Genomic DNA, 16,037 nt, shown 5'->3' on the forward strand with positions numbered 1-16,037 from the left:
TCCCTCCACAGACCCACACCTCTCGGTGCTCCCTAGCCATGGGCCGAGCTGTCCTCATACAATGCTCTACACAGTGACTGCATGGGGTGGGGCTGGCTACTAAGCAGTGAAGCCACAAGGCGTTCAGTACTGACCTGTCCGTTGCTGGTCACGGTTGTGTTTTCGAACATGAAATAAGCACCAAAGAAAAATACCAAAGCGTCAAATACGCCGAGAAACGTCCAGTAAATGAACACCCGCCAGCGGAGCAGCGCGTTCTTGGCGATGTCTCTGTTTGAGGAAAAGTGGGAAAGCTGTAACCTCTGGGCAGCATCATCTCTGTCCGCCTGTTCCTAAAGCGTCAACTGAGAGTGATAAACACGGCAAAACACACGTTTTTCAGACTTCACACTGAGCTATGTACCAACGTTCTGCATTTGAGTATTTTCTCTCTCAAATTCAACTGCAATGTTGTTAAAGGAAACCCCATGCACTCTTGTCTTCTGAATGGAGGTCGCACACATAGCACACGCGCTATCCGACACACTGATTAGCAGACTGAGGACTTGAGCTCGTTACTAACCCACATGCGTTTCTAGGCCTGCTCACTGCACTGGAGTCTGTAGCATCCCTCTGTGCGTATGTTTCAAATGTGCATGTTCTCTCTCTCTCTCTGTCTCTCTCTCTGTCTCTCTCTCTGTCTCTCTCTCTGTCTCTCTCTCTGTCTCTGTCTCTCTCTCTCTCTCTCATACACACACACTTCAAGGTCTCATAAATGGCTACACATTGAAATAAAGGCCTCAAAGTCTGTGACATGGGATTCTGTCCTGTGGAACTGGACAGGAGAAAGCTGTCTGATGTCATGTGGCTTCTGAAACTACACATGTGAAAACACCTCACAGAGGTAAGCACACACACGTGTGTACAAGCATGACTGAGACAAAGACCCCGGGACACCTGAATGAGGTAGGTGAAGGATGACAATGTAGCCAGGGGCTGGCTGCTACACTGCAGTACCAACTCATTATTACTGGGGAAACTGGACAAGAACACTACAAAGGAATATTGTATCTGTCAGAAAATCTGGGCAGTTCTGAAATACTATAAAAGCTTAATACGAAGAAATGAATTCACTGGGGCCAGGCAGAGCAAGGTTCCACCCCTAGCTTTCCCAACTCTATCAAGCAGTGGGATGCGAAAGAGGTTCACATGTACATTCAGGCCCCTTCACCTGTGGAGCACACTCCAGGACACTGCCTGGCTGTTTAAACTACATCCTGTGGATGCAAGTGCCCCCAGCTTTGAAACAATGCCACCAGGAGCTGACTGGCAGATGTGCACTGCTTCCGCTGTCCCTGTGCTGCACGGAGTTGCAGGGGCTGGCACATGCACAGGGCAGGGGCTCGCACGCACACGCACAGGCTCGCACGCACACGCACAGGGCAGGGGCTCGCACGCACCTGTACAGGGACGGGTCTCTCTTGAGCACTTCCATGCCCACGTGCTGCTCCATGAGGCTGTACAGGAGAATCGGGAGGGAAGTGAAGCTGATGTTGTAGAGGGTCAGATACGCAGTATCGTACAAAGTCTGCCAGGAGAAGTACAGCATTAACAGACTGATGCTATGATTTAGCACATGGCTGCGTGTGTGCGTGCACGCGTGCATGTACACGTGTGTGTCGAAGCCAGGGGTCAGCATCAGATGACTTGGAGATCACCGATTCAGCTAGGGTGGTTAGCCAATGTGCCCCAGGTATCCTCTGGCCTCTATCTCCTTATCACTGGTTCCTATACTGCTAAACCCCACTTGGTATAGGTGCTGGGGATTTAAACTCAGGTCTTCATGCTTGTACAGCCAGAACTTTGACGACTGAGTCATGTCCCCAGGCCCTGAGTAAAGCAGCTTAAATATATAGAAAGTGCACCTGAACCACACAAAAGCCACTATTCTCCAGACAACTGGGGCAGACTGCAAACTTCATGAGGTAAATTCATCAGGCTTAAAATTCGTCATGTCTGTTAGAGCTTGGACCCGCAATTCTGTTCACTTTCATGTTTTCTAGCTTCAATTAGCCTGGCCCTGGTGGCTCCAGATACAAGCTATTGACCCCTGTCCATCTGGGCACACATGGTACAAGGTGTGGGGACAGAAAAGTGTCTGCCTAGGCAGCACCCGTCTCCCAGGTAACCTGGGTATACTTCAGTGCCTCAGACTCCAAGATGACCCCCACATCCACGACGGTTCAGGTGTGGGTATAACCATTCCAATGTGTTTAGGAACATGTCAGCCTCATGACATCCAGTCTGCAGCTGGCAACTCCTCAGCTCCATAGCCTGGCCCTTCACCTTTTTCTGTTGACAAGCCCCAGGGACAGCAGGATGGATGCACCTGGGCTCCCACCAGATCACTTTGGGGGGGGTCTGTCTGCATGTCCCTGAAGTGTTCCCTCACTATGGCCACCCGTTGGGAAGGAAGACAAGACGGCGATGAGCTTTGAACTTATGGTATCAGACTGACCTGCTGTGAAAATCCGCAGAAGAACTGGTACAAAAACTGAGGGAAAATGAAGCAGACATTCTGAAAGGCAAGTCATGGCCATTAGTTCAGGGGCATTCTGCAGAGACGCATGGGCTTGCCTAGAGCTCACAAGCCTCTGTCAACACACGATGTTTCATATGAGGGATCAATCCAAGCAGGCCCAACATCCTACAAGACAGCTGAGTGGAAATGCTTCTCTTCCCCGGGTGGCAACTGAAATGCACACATCTCTAGTGTGGCCCTGGTGACCACAGAGAGGGAAGGCCAGCACCAAGGACCTGCCTGCATGGAGGGGACTGTTCAAAGGACCAAGACGTTTGCCCTCAAACGTCGCACAACTCCTCCTTCTGGCTCTATGTTCAACTCTGAGAAGGTTTAAGAAGTGTCAGGAATCCTGTTACAGGAGCAACATACTTCCTGATGGTCACTTCTTTTTGTAGATAAATGACTCCGGAAACATTAAGTCACCCGGTGAAGGGTCTCATGCCGTTGAAACTGAGAGGAGATCTTCCTACCTTATAAAAGAAGTATTGCACAAGCTCAGATATCCTGATATAATAAAAATGCCCGTGAACAAGAAGCATCTTCTTCAAGTGCTTGAACTTGGGTATTGCATAGTCGCTGTTCCTGGCAGCTTGGCGACCCTCCTTCCCGATGACGCCTAGAATGAAGGGTGAATCACGCTGGTAACCAGAGCCAGCTAAGCCCAGAGACCACTGCCCAGTGGAGGCACAAGGTCCCCCTGCATGCTATGATGAAGCCTTTATCTACCTAAAGTGCAAACCCAACTGGAGAAGCAACGGCTTACCTATGCCCACGTGGGCCTCCAGGATCATACTGACATCATTTGCACCGTCACCAATCGCTAGGGTGATAGGATGCTCCTTTGAAAATTTGATTAGTTTAACAATCTGGAAAAGAAAGAAATGTGGAATTTATCTTCTCTGTTGGGATTTCCTTAGGGTCATTAACTGGGCAGAACCAACAGAGAGCAAGCTGGTGTAAGTCAGGGGGAAACTGTCTGCTTACAGCTCATTTGCAGATCTCACAATTTCCTCCAGAGAGGATCAAATCATCTCCTAAAAACTAAGATATGATCAATGACATGACTTCACAGAGGCAGGAAGACATTGGAAAAGCCCAGGACCAATGCCAGCATTGTAGTCTGCAAGAAGGTGCTCAAATTCCATGTTACTTGGTATCAAACAATTTTTTAAAAAGGAAGCTGTTCCTAATGCTATTTTCATTTTCAAACCTGTCATGTGTAAAAATCAAATAATGTCAACTCAGTGCAGTAAGTATTCTTCATGATTTCTCTTCCTCAATTTCCAAGTCGATTTCTTTATAGACCTTCCCACACACACTGTCCTCACTGTGTACAATGCACTTCGCCCATGCCCTGTGCTGAAGTACAATGCACTAGGATATGAGAGAGAGACTGAGAAGGGGGACTACAGATTGTACAGATTGCTTTCTTGTTTCAAGACAAGAAATGATACATGCATTTTTAGAAATCAATTGAGAACCCAAAATAGCACTGGAAATCCCAGATGTAATCAGGGAAACAATTACAGGTTTTCATGAAGTCCAACACAGAAGAGGGTAGCCAAAAAAAAAAAAAAAAAAAAAGCCATTGTCTGTCTTCTCTGAGAACTATCCTGGGGACATTCTGGTTGTACCTAGTGACAGAAGCTAACTGGAGCATCAAGCTGGCATCTGAAAGAGCGCCTCTCTGAACCTGGCTTTCTGCATAATGTACTGGGTCACCTGCATAATGAACTCTGCCTTCACGGCTGGGTCACCTGAGAGGACCTGATTTCCTTATGAGCATTTCAAGAAGGCATTCTAAACATGCTAAGTGGAGCTGGGTTACATCCAGGCTAATGGACACTGGAAGGATACCACGTTCATGTATGCATTGCACAACACATTTGATGTATTTAAAAAGGTAACTTGGGTACGTTCTCACAAGAACAGGGAGAGTGCGGAGGACTGTCTGGAGTCCAAAGGAGGAAAGTCAAGTCTTGACTACCGTGGGCACACAGAAGGTGCTCGGTGAATGCAAGCTCCTTCCCCAACCCTTGGGGGAGATTCCCAAGGCACTACAGCTCCTCTCCAAGAGTAGCCATCCATGCCTGACCCTTAACGAGAATCTAAGACTCTGGCTTGGAATTGCTATGCCTCCCTGATGGTTGTGGAGTAACAGACAGTGAGACTTAAGAAAGGCTTTCCCCGCATGCCAAACTCCTATGTCCCTCTACTGGAGCAGTCCCTGACCTGGGCCTTCTGCAAGGGTGCCATGCGGCAGCACAGCACTGCGCTGCAGTTCCTGCAGATCTCCAGGAAGAGCTCTCTGTAGTTGCCTGAGGAGCTTCCGTCCTCCCGGGGCTTCATGATCAAGGACAGCGCAGCTCCATCGATGATCAAGCCATAGTCATGCATGTCTGTCGAAAGGCTGTTAGAGCACACAAGGGGGAAGGTCACTGTGCACGGCGCCATCCGCAGGATCAGGACGCTCACAGTCCTTCCATCACTACAGTCTTTACAGAATTGGAGCCACCTCTTTGACTCCACCGTAAAATCACATTTTAATGAAGACTCTTTGTGCCAGCAGCCACAGGCTCCTGTGAGACTGTGTGTAAGTCCCATACTGGGACACCAAAGGTGGGCTTGGGAAGGCAGGTCTTCATTTCTGGTCTCTATGCCAGCCTCCTCTACCTGGACAGCTAATACATCCTGGGCTTTCTGCCCTGGTGACTTCCTGTTAGAACATGGTCAAAGTCTCCCTTTGTTGGGCTATAAAGATTTATTTTTTTTATCATTTTAAATTATGTGTAATCTGTATGCAGGTCTGGGAACACACCTGCTGAGACCAGCAGAGTCTGACCTCCCAGGAGCTGGAGTTGCAGGCAGTGGGGAGTCCCTGATGCTGGTGCTGGGAATTAAACTTGGGCTCTCTGGAAGAGCAGTGCAAGCTCCTAACCACTGAACTATCTCTCCAGGTCGCCTGGCTAGGCCTTAAAATGACAAAACAAATCCCCAAATTCTGAAGGTTAACTTAGAGAGGTAACTTTGTGCTCTTCCTAAAACTGCCAAAATCTTCACAAGCCTGGAGGGCTGACTCGTTCTGCCAAACTCATTGTCTGCTCTAAGCAGACTACCCAACTTTAACCCCAGAACCTAGAGGGTGAAGAAGAGAACTGCCCTCCAATCTCCAGGTGTACGCTGTGGCACACACAAAACAATGAATGTGAATCAGAATCTAATGACACTACCTTCATGACTCCTCAACACGGGCAAGAGAGGCCCTTGTAAAATGTGTCAATAAGCGGGTGGATGTTGGAAAGACCCAACTTCAGCAACACTGTTGTCCCAGACAAACTCCCTACCTTCTGGCTTCTCTGGCAGCATCCCAGAGGTACGACAGCAGATCAAAGTTTTACCAATAAACATTTTCTGTATTCTCTGCCCATCAGCTTGAAAGCGCCTGCCAGCACAGGCTTCTGTGTCACCCAAAGCATCTAAGTGTCCCACGAGAACATCGCCAGATGGGCACCCGGGGCCCACAGAGACCCGGGATCTTGTGGGTGGGACTGACTTGCAAATGAGATTGGGGGCTGCCTACCCCGAGAAGGAGTCCCTGGTCAGGCTTCCGCTGCAGCGCAGCACGGTCTTGCTCAGCTCGAACAGAACATCGTGCAGGCTCTGCTCCTCGAGCCTTTTGGTGGTCAGCTCGAGCAGCTGGGTGCTCCTGCGGAAGAGCTTGCAGGCATAGCAGGTGGCTGAGGCCGTCTCCATCTTGTCTCCAGTGAGCACCCAGACCTTGATACCCGCCTTCTGCAGCGCCTCGATTGTGTCAGCGGCCTTCTCCTGCAGCCTGGGGAGACAGGGTACGGACAGCGGGGTCAGGACCCGAGGGCCACCAAAGAAAGCACTTCAGGAAACACAAAGCCATGAAAGCATTCAGCTCTACCAGCAGCAGCACATTCAAGTGGCCGAGGGCCCGGAACCTGCCCCCAGAGTGCACACCACACGATGACGAGCTACAAGGCTCCTTCCTGCAGACAAACATGGACGAGCCCTTTAAGGAGGCTGTCCTGCGTCCTGTCCCTTTGCCGAACCTCACATCCTTCCACTTGGGAGAAGACTCACTGAAGCCAGACACAAACCGTAAAATGGAATCAGGAAGTAAGTATTTTCTTTCGCTTTGGTGCCATGGGCTCTAATGTTCTTGCTTATCAAACTGGAGTCCAGGCTTTAAGTATTCTATCAGATGCTGGTAGTAATGCTAGTGGCCCCACAGCTAGCTAACAGTAATCACTGGCTTAGCATGTGCCAGCACTGTGTGAACCTCTAGATAACCCTGCGAAGTCAAATGAGTCTCTGGGAGGAAACTCCTGGCCTCAAGTGTGGAGATGCCATTATTGCAGTTGCATGAATGCGGAAAGACACCTCCAATCGTGTAATTTTTCTGAAACACTAATAAGGGACCTGGGGCCTAGACAGGTAAGTTTACCAATGTACTGGCTCTAGGATTTAAAGAAGTAACTTGTGATCAAACATCATTTCAACAGGACATCATACCTGTAATCCCAGGAGGATGCCATGTGGGCTACACAGTGAAACCCTGTCTAGAAAAAAGTTTTACTGCTACCCATCCCTATGAGCTCCTGGGTGTCACCCTCCACGCTTCATGGCCTGACTCCAGGACATCCGCCATGTCAGCTACTCCCAAGGGCTTCATGCAAAGCCCCTCAGAAGCTCTCCCCCTGGAGCAGCCTCCCTCCCTACACCCCTGCCCTCGGCCACTGCAATGGCTCCTCGGCCTTCACCTTGTAACTGAGGATTCCAGAAGCATTCTCACAATTTTATCAGCTATACCTACTGGCTTTTATCATAGTCCACTTCATTATGTTAACTTTCTTCAACAAAGAAATATGTCGAAGACACTAAAATCTAAAACATCAAGCTACGTTCAGAAGAGCCAGCAGCAATTAGGAAAATAACTACTAGTTTGTCTCTGAGGCATGAAAAGAAACTGTATCTTGCATGGGTAACGTGATGTGAAGATGTAACTTTCACTATTCAGGCATTCTATGTGTGGTCAGTAACATATCACCCAGTGACAGTCTCCTGGGTTGTCACTCTATGTGAAGGAAAACCGTGAGCCTTGTCCTCAGGAAGAACACACTGGAACTGGGTGCTATCTGTCCCCCCACGCTCACAGCCCGCTCCCGCTGTAACTGTGGACACGCGTGCTATCTGCCCCCCACGCTCACAGCCCATTTCCGCTGTAACTGTGGACATGCGTGCTATCTGTCACAGCCTGCTCCCGCTGTACCTGTGGACATGCGTGCTATCTGTCACAGCCCACTCTCGCTGTAACTGTGGACATGTGTGCTATCTGCCCCCCACGCTCACAGCCCGCTCCCATCTGTAACTGTGGACACGCGTGCTATCTGCCCCCCCACGCTCACAGCCCGCTCCCACTGTAACTGTGGAGACGCGTGCTATCTGCCCCCCCACGCTCACAGCCCGCTCCCACTGTAACTGTGGAGACGCGTGCTATCTGCCCCCCCACGCTCACAGCCCACTCCCACTGTAACTGTGGACACGCGTGCTATCTGTCACAGCCTACTCCCGCTGTAACTGGGGACACACGTGCTATCTGTCACAGCCTGCTCCCGCTGTAACTGGGGACACGCGTGCTATCTGTCATAGCCTGCTCCCGCTGTACCTGTGGACATGCGTGCTATCTGCCCTCCCCACGCTCACAGCCCGCTCCCATCTGTAACTGTGGACACGCGTGCTATCTGCCCCCCCACGCTCACAGCCCGCTCCCACTGTAATTGTGGACACGCGTGCTATCTGTCACAGCCTGCTCCTGCTGTAACTGTGGACACGAGTGCTATCTATCTGCCCCCCCCCCAAGCTCACAGCCCGCTCCCGCTCTAACACAGTTGTAACTGAACAGACATTGCGGCAGCATTACCGGTCCTCGACAGCTGTAGCACCAAGCAGAATCAGGTCCTTCTCAATCTGCTCGTAGGCTTCCGCTAACTTCTTCTCCCGATCTTGAAGCGCCACTTTGGCATCCTGCAGCAGTTTGCAAGCATCTTCATACTCTTCAGGCTCAAGCCGCTTGTAGGCAACACACAGGGTTCGCAGCCCCTCCTGTGGATCACAAGTCGGTGTTCAATGCGAATCCAGTATTACCTGCTGAATGTATTCTCAGGCCTCCCTCATATATCTCTGAAGAGAGTGAGCCATAACCCAGCCACCCTCAAGGGATTACTGATTACATTAAATATGGACAACTGTGTACATTATAGAACTGTTAACATATGATACTCGGAACAGGTCAGTACACTGGAACATAGACTTTTCTCTTCATGTAAACAAACAAGAGTTCAATTTAAGCTTTCAGGAGATACTTTGTAATGTTGTTTCAAAAGCTGGGAGCTTGTCAGAATTTAACCATAGTGAATACCAAGGAAGACTGCAAGGGTAGTTAGTTATTCACCACATGCTGGGACCACGGGAAACTGAAATAAGCCTGAGGGATGAGGGGTTCTGACACACCACATGTGGAGAAGGTGCAATTCAGCTATCAAGGCCTGCCACTACGTGGCACTCTTGCCAAGACACACCAAACTGTCACTGGGTGGTTGCTCTTGGTGTGGTTCCCTTGGGTACCTCTTGCCCTTTCTCCTTAACTCCATGAACAACAGTGAGACACTTACGGGCCTCCTCAACAAGCACTGAGATTTCCAGATTTTTAAAACCATTTCCTGTAAGGTGTTATCATCCCTTCTCACAGCCCTTCAGACCTCCTCCTAACCTGTGTGGAAGACACACCCCCACCTGTCAACAGCTCTCATCACCCCTCTCCAGGGAGGGAGAGAAGGAGGGGAAAACACTCTGCTTCATTCCCAAGTCCAGAGACCATCAGACAAGGAAAGCTCTAAGGACAATGGACTCTTCAGAATGGAGTGCGCTGTGAGCAGAAACGAGGAGGCCTGTGGTGCCTGAGGCAGAGGTGCTTTTCCCCAAGTCTCTTGCTAAGCATGACAAGAGTTCTCTGTGAACACTACCAAGCTGTACAAACCACAACCACACCTGGACACCACTATAGAGCGCCACCCCTTATAATACAGATAAAGTAGTCGGCGGCGGCGACACACCAGCAAACTGAATCCAACAGTTACGAAAAGATTGCCTCATGCCTGAATGCCAGACTGATCAGCACAGGAAGTGGGCCAATGTGACTTGTGATGTTGTTGGGATGAAGACCCATGTGATGATCTGAACTGATAGAGGAAATACTGGAAAACTGCAGGAGCAACACAGAGCTGTCTTCACAGTGGTTCCCCAAGAACTGCTCCAAGGCAAGGAGAGGGCACTTCTGCCGAACAAATTCTACCAGAGGGATCCGGTACTGGAGGAGACACCCAAATCGGGAAGAATGCCTTTCTAAAGACGGCACATGCAGATGACCAGCTCCACAGACAGACAATCAAAAAGAACGTGTACCCCACCTCTCAGGAAACCCCAGGGCTATTATGTGAACGAAGCAATAGCACAACTGTGACATCAGCACAGACACGCCAGCTGCATCTCACACGCTCCCAACACTCACCTTGGGAAGGAAATTAAGAAAACATTCCTATCCATAATTACATCAGAAGGAAAACATCCAGGAATGTGTTTACTCACGGAGGAAAAGACTCATAGACTGAAAACTACGAAACAGTGAAGAAATCACAGAGGAGCCAAATAACAGAAACGTGTCTGTCTCTGTGGAGTGGAAGACGCCATGTTGCTAAGATGACAACACTACTTAAAGCCATTTGGAATCCTGTGATCCTATGGAACCTGGGATGGCAATCTTAGCAGGAACTCAGGGAATTTCAAGGCGCTTAGGGAGAATGAGTGTAAGGACTTAGGTAGGAATAAAGTTGGACATGCAAACATTCTGCCTTCAAAACTTACTAGTACACGACAGCAGAGGAAACTAAAAAACTGCACACAACTGGTGTGGAGAGAAAGAGAGGAAGAGGGAGGAAGAGGGGGAGGGGGGAGGGAGGGGGGAGAGAGAGAGGGGAGTAGGATAGAACTGAGACTCAGAAACAAACCCTGGAATATCTGTCTAGATGATTTAACAAGAGGAACAAGCTCACTCAACAGGGATAAAATCGTCCCTTCAACAATGATGCTCAAAAAACAACACTCAAAAAATAAGACAGTCAACTTCTATCACCACACATAAAATAAGCTCAGTATCTTAAATTTAAAAGCTTAAAGTACAAAGTTCTTAGAAAAATACAGGGTAAAGTCTTCATAATCTTGTATTTGGCAGCAGTTTCTTAATTACAGTTCTCAAAACAGGCAACTAAGAAGAAATGGGCCACTGGATGGGAAGGAAACAGTAGTCCCCTCTGCACTTCCTACTGCTGTCTTTACTTGTGTAAAGCTTTAATTGTTTAAATCCTGTTACAAATGTGGGGCCTGCAGGCTCCTCAGTTCACTGCCTGAGTAACTCCTGGCTGGGGAACTCACTTCCTGCAGCTAGAGAGTGCTATCAAGAGATGTGGTCAAGATCCTAAGAAACAGCTTGTTCCTTCAAGCTGTGGCTTCATGTTGTTTGGTGGATTTGGAGCACTGCTCTCCCTGGGCCCAGAGTTCCCACTGGTGCTCAGTCTCAAGGGTCCATCCTCAGATGAACAAATGAGTGCTGGGCGTCAGTCAGCTGGGTGGCTCAGGGGGAAGAGGAGCACCGTGCTGTAACAGGCACGGAGTAGACGAACCTCAGAAGTTACGTGTAGTGAGAGAAGCCTGAGAAGAGGAGCACCGTGCTGTAACGTGCACGGGGTAGACGAACCTTAGAAGTTACGTGTAGTGAGAGAAGCCTGAGAAGACAACAGACGTAATTCTACTGGTGAGAACATTCCAGAAGGTAAGAACAGTGATGGCAAATGGTGGTGTGGAAGGGAAAGTTGACAAGCGGGGAATACAGAGATTCTGAGGACACAGTGGGGACAGAGATTCTGAGGACGCAGTGGGGACAGAGATTCTGAGGACGTAGTGGGGACGGAGATTCTGAGGACGTAGTGGGGACGGAGATTCTGAGGACGCGGTGGGGACAGAGATTCTGAGGACGCAGTGGGGACAGAGATTCTGAGGACATAGTGGGGACAATGCTTTCACAAGTGTAAACCAGAACTTACCTACTTTTACCTTTAATATGAACTTGCTAATGTTTATTGACTCAATAAAGCCTTTAGAAATGTGTATTTCCAATCATAATTAACATACTACTTCCCTTAAGGAAAATGATTCTCAGGTGGAGGACCCTCCAGAACGATCAAGCATGGACTACATCAGTGTGCTCATTAACACCGAGTGTCTCCAGTGGCTCTCCTGGAGGTGACCCTTGGCAGAAGGGGCCAGAACTCCCAATGCACCCACTTGAAATGAAAGTTAACCCCAGTGCTTCAAGAAGTTTGTCCTACTAAGTTCAACGCAACCAGCACATGTCTTCTGTAGCACCAGATGGGGCCTTTCTCTGAGGGAATGTGACAGTGCTGTATCTGGAATGTATCTAGAGCAGCCTTTGCAGACTTCAGCAGAAAGTCATCTAAGTCAGGCATGGGGTCTCTCTAGCTCCTCAGTCCTGGGAGGCATGGCTGAGAGGATGCCAGCTGTCTCCACACATGTACAACGACAACCTCTCGTTACCGGTCGGCAGCAGACAGGAAAGCCAGGGGACCTCTATCATCAGAAAGCACGGTGGCTGAATGCAGAGTCTGTGGAGGGCGGGGTGGCAGACAGACGGGGGCAGCATCTTACCACTGCATTGCGCTCGACTCGGGACCGGACCTGGTCCACTTTGCCTTCTATCACTCGGGGAAATATTGAAGAATCTGCTCCTTTGCAAAACAGATAGATTTCTCCTGAAAGATGAGGGGGAAACAATGTAGAATTTAATTACTATATGGGGAGGTAATTAAACTTACTTTTCCGTTGTTATTAATGAAAACAAGTGACACCGGTATGGAGACCGTTTTAAAGTTCATTTTAAGGACCGGTTAACACATTAAGATCTGAAAGAAGTGCAGCCCATGAAACATGCCAGAGCCCATTTTATTCCTGCAGCCTGGCGCTCGAGACAGTCAGGAGCCATGAACAACGAGGGCTCTGGCTGCTCATACTCCCTGGGACTGCGATTGGGAAGGCAGGTGAGCATAGAGAAGAAAGGGTTCGCTGCTGGCCTAAAAGCAATGTTCAGACTTCACGAGATACCAGAAGGTGAGTGTCTAATTCCTCCGGAAAGTGGGTCTTCCTTTGTATCACAAAGCTTTGTGGGAAACTAGTCTTGTCCTCAGAGCCCTGAGCATCTCTGTGCTGACTCTGAGAGCTCCTTTCTCAACATGAATGAACATTCTCCTTCCAGGTAAGAGACACCAACAGACAGCAAAGAAGTAGCCAAGGCACAGAGAAACCAGCTCTGATGCAACGTGCACAGCCCAGCTGCTCTGTAATCAGTCTCAGGCCGACCCTCAGCTGCCCTACTCTGAAACACTGTCTCAGTCCCTGCTCACCAATAATGCAATCTCAGGCTGCAGTGCAATGTTGATAGAGCACTTGGGCATAGCCATAGAAACATCACAGAAAGCCAGGTGTGGTAGTGCACGCCTTTAATCCCAGTAGGCAGAGACAGGCAGGTCCCTAAGTTTGAGGTCAGTCTTGTCGACAGAGTGAGTTCCAGGACAGCCTGGGCTATACAGAGAAACCCTGTCTCAAAAAATCAATAACGACAATTAAGAAAGAAAGGAAGAAAGGAAGAGAAACACCACTGTGCATTCCAATGGCAGCAGGATACAGAAGGCACACGACAGGGTTCATGTTCCCAGGAAGGTGGAATACCCAGATGCCTTGTAGGACAGGCTTCTACGCCCCTGACACTGAGTGTGCTTGAAGTATGTCGAGAGTAAATCCAGGCTGGTGGTGAATGGCTTCGTCAAATGTCCAGGGTAGGAGCAAGGGGGGAGGCACACTTCTGGGCTGAGGACTGGGATCAAATCCCAAGGCACAGCTATTTGACAGGCACCCACTTGACCTATCTCCAAACCCTAGGACATATTAATACAGCTGTTTGACAGGCACCCACTTGACCTATCTCCACACCCTAGGATGTATTAATACAGCTGTTTGACAGGCACCCACTTGACCTATCTCCAAACCCTAGGACATATTAATACAGCTGTTTGACAGGCACCCACTTGACCTATCTCCACACCCTAGGATGTATTAATACAGCTGTTTGACAGGCACCCACTTGACCTATCTCCAAACCCTAGGACATATTAATACAGCTGTTTGACAGGCACCCACTTGACCTATCTCCAAACCCTAGGAAGTATTAATACGGTGTGCTTACGTAGGGAAAACACTGCCAACAGAGACATGACAGTTGTTGAGTCAGAGTCCCCTGAAAGGTACAGAAGACTCATGGGTCCTCCCAGGAGGGGCGGTTCACACTGGTCAGGAGGAATAGTAGGCGGCTCCCAGTGTGGATGCTGTGGATACCTGGGCATCCAGGAAGCCGCCCCAGGGCCTCAGGGAGGGGCCTGTGAAGGGGCTGCCACTCCACACCATGGTCCAGGAAGGGAAACACAGCTGGGCAAGCAGTGTATGGGTGGCAAGGAGATGAAGATGCAACCTGGGGATACACCCACAGAGTGTGCTGGTCAAAGGCCAGAGACCAGCGCTAACTGGACCTCCGACACCAGGGCTGTATGGCTGTAAGCAGAGCCCTATGAGTGCCGGGGGGTGGGGCTTCTGTAAGCAGAGCCCTATGAGTGCGGGGGTGGGGCTTCTGTAAGCAGAGCCCTATGAGTGCGGGGGGGAGAGGGAGGCGGGGCTTCTGTAAACAGAGCCCAATGAGTGCTGGGGGGCGGGGCTTCTGTAAGCAGAGCCCTATGAGTGCTGGGGGGGCGGGGCTTCTGTAAACAGAGCCCTATGAGTGCCGGGGGGCGGGGCTTCTGTAAACAGAGCCCTATGAGTGCTGGGGGCGGGGCTTCTGTAAACAGAGCCCTATGAGTGCGTGGGGGGGCAGGGCTTCTGTAAGCAGAGCCCTATGAGTGCTGGGGGGCGGGGCTTCTGTAAGCAGAGCCCTATGAGTGCTGGGGGGCGGGGCTTCTGTAAGCAGAGCCCTATGAGTGCCGGGGGGCGGGGCTTCTGTAAGCAGAGCCCTATGAGTGCCGGGGGGCGGGGCTTCTGTAAGCAGAGCCCTGAGTGCTGGGGGGGGCAGGGCTTCTGTAAGCAGAGCCCTATGAGTGCCGGGGGGCGGGGCTTCTGTAAGCAGAGCCCAATGAGTGCTGGGGGGGCGGGGCTTCTGTAAACAGAGCCCTATGAGTGCTGGGGGGGGAGGTGGAGCTTCTGTAAACAGAGCCCTATGAGTGCTGGGGGCGGGGCTTCTGTAAGCAGAGCCCTATGAGTGCCGGGGGGCGGGGCTTCTGTAAGCAGAGCCCTATGAGTGCTGGGGGGCAGGGCTTCTGTAAGCAGAGCCCTATGAGTGCTGGGGGCGGGGCTTCTGTAAGCAGAGCCCTGAGTGCTGGGGGAGGCGGGGCTTCTGTAAACAGAGCCCAATGAGTGCTGGGGGCGGGGCTTCTGTAAGCAGAGCCCTATGAGTGCTGGGGGAGGCGGGGCTTCTGTAAACAGAGCCCAATGAGTGCTGGGGCGGGGCTTCTGTAAGCAGAGCCCTATGAGTGCTGGGGGAGGCGGGGCTTCTGTAAGCAGAGCCCTATGAGTGCTGGGGGGAGGCGGGGCTTCTGTAAGCAGAGCCCTATGAGTGCTGGGGCGGGGCTTCTGTAAGCAGAGCCCTATGAGTGCTGGGGGCGGGGCTTCTGTAAGCAGAGCCCTATGAGTGCTGGGGGCGGGGCTTCTGTAAGCAGAGCCCTATGAGTGCTGGGGGAGGCGGGGCTTCTGTAAACAGAGCCCAATGAGTGCTGGGGGGGCGGGGCTTCTGTAAGCAGAGCCCTATGAGTGCTGGGGGGAGGCGGGGCTTCTGTAAGCAGAGCCCTATGAGTGCTGGGGGGGGAGAGGGGCTTCCAGCGCAGTGAGGGCAGGAGAGGATGGGGCACATTGTCTTCTTCTGTGGGGAGGGCAAGTGCCAACCACAGAGACCACACATCAAGGTGACAGGGGTCAGGGGTCACCTGGCCGAGGTCCCACTGCACCCACTCCTCCATCCCGCACGTCAACAACAAACCAGAATGTGCCGCTCCCACATAAAGAGCCATTGTCATAGCAACCAGCCAGCAAGAAATCCACTGTTATTAGCCGGTATCTGAATTCTTGGGCAGAAATACCTGCAGACTCACACTGTACGTCCTTAAATACAGCTAAAAGCACGCGCTGCCTTTTAGATGTGTGAGGCACAATAGCATGCATTTGCAATGTCAGTGCTGAGGAGGCAGGGACAGGAGGATTTCTAGGGCTTGCTGGCCGGCCAGTC

At 50.7% G+C, this 16,037-nt stretch overlaps 1 protein-coding gene across 3 annotated transcripts in view; it reads right to left on the reverse strand.

Annotated features, from left to right (window-relative positions):
• The window catches only part of Atp11a (ATPase phospholipid transporting 11A), a 106,191-nt gene that overhangs the window by 16,441 nt on the left and 73,713 nt on the right, over positions 1 to 16,037 (reverse strand). For all 3 annotated transcript variants that reach the window (XM_005073320.4, XM_013115794.3, XM_013115795.3), the window contains exons 17-25: positions 12,368 to 12,471; positions 8,511 to 8,692; positions 6,144 to 6,395; positions 4,796 to 4,973; positions 3,327 to 3,429; positions 3,034 to 3,179; positions 2,498 to 2,557; positions 1,440 to 1,567; positions 135 to 270 (exon numbers count right to left, since the gene is read on the reverse strand). In XM_005073320.4, coding sequence (XP_005073377.1) covers positions 135 to 270; positions 1,440 to 1,567; positions 2,498 to 2,557; positions 3,034 to 3,179; positions 3,327 to 3,429; positions 4,796 to 4,973; positions 6,144 to 6,395; positions 8,511 to 8,692; positions 12,368 to 12,471 — 1,289 coding nt within the window. The remainder of the gene's footprint in view (positions 1 to 134; positions 271 to 1,439; positions 1,568 to 2,497; positions 2,558 to 3,033; positions 3,180 to 3,326; positions 3,430 to 4,795; positions 4,974 to 6,143; positions 6,396 to 8,510; positions 8,693 to 12,367; positions 12,472 to 16,037) is intronic.

The sequence above is a fragment of the Mesocricetus auratus genome, unplaced genomic scaffold (assembly GCF_017639785.1).
Source record: "Mesocricetus auratus isolate SY011 unplaced genomic scaffold, BCM_Maur_2.0 Super-Scaffold_100031, whole genome shotgun sequence".
NCBI lineage: Eukaryota > Metazoa > Chordata > Mammalia > Rodentia > Cricetidae > Mesocricetus > Mesocricetus auratus.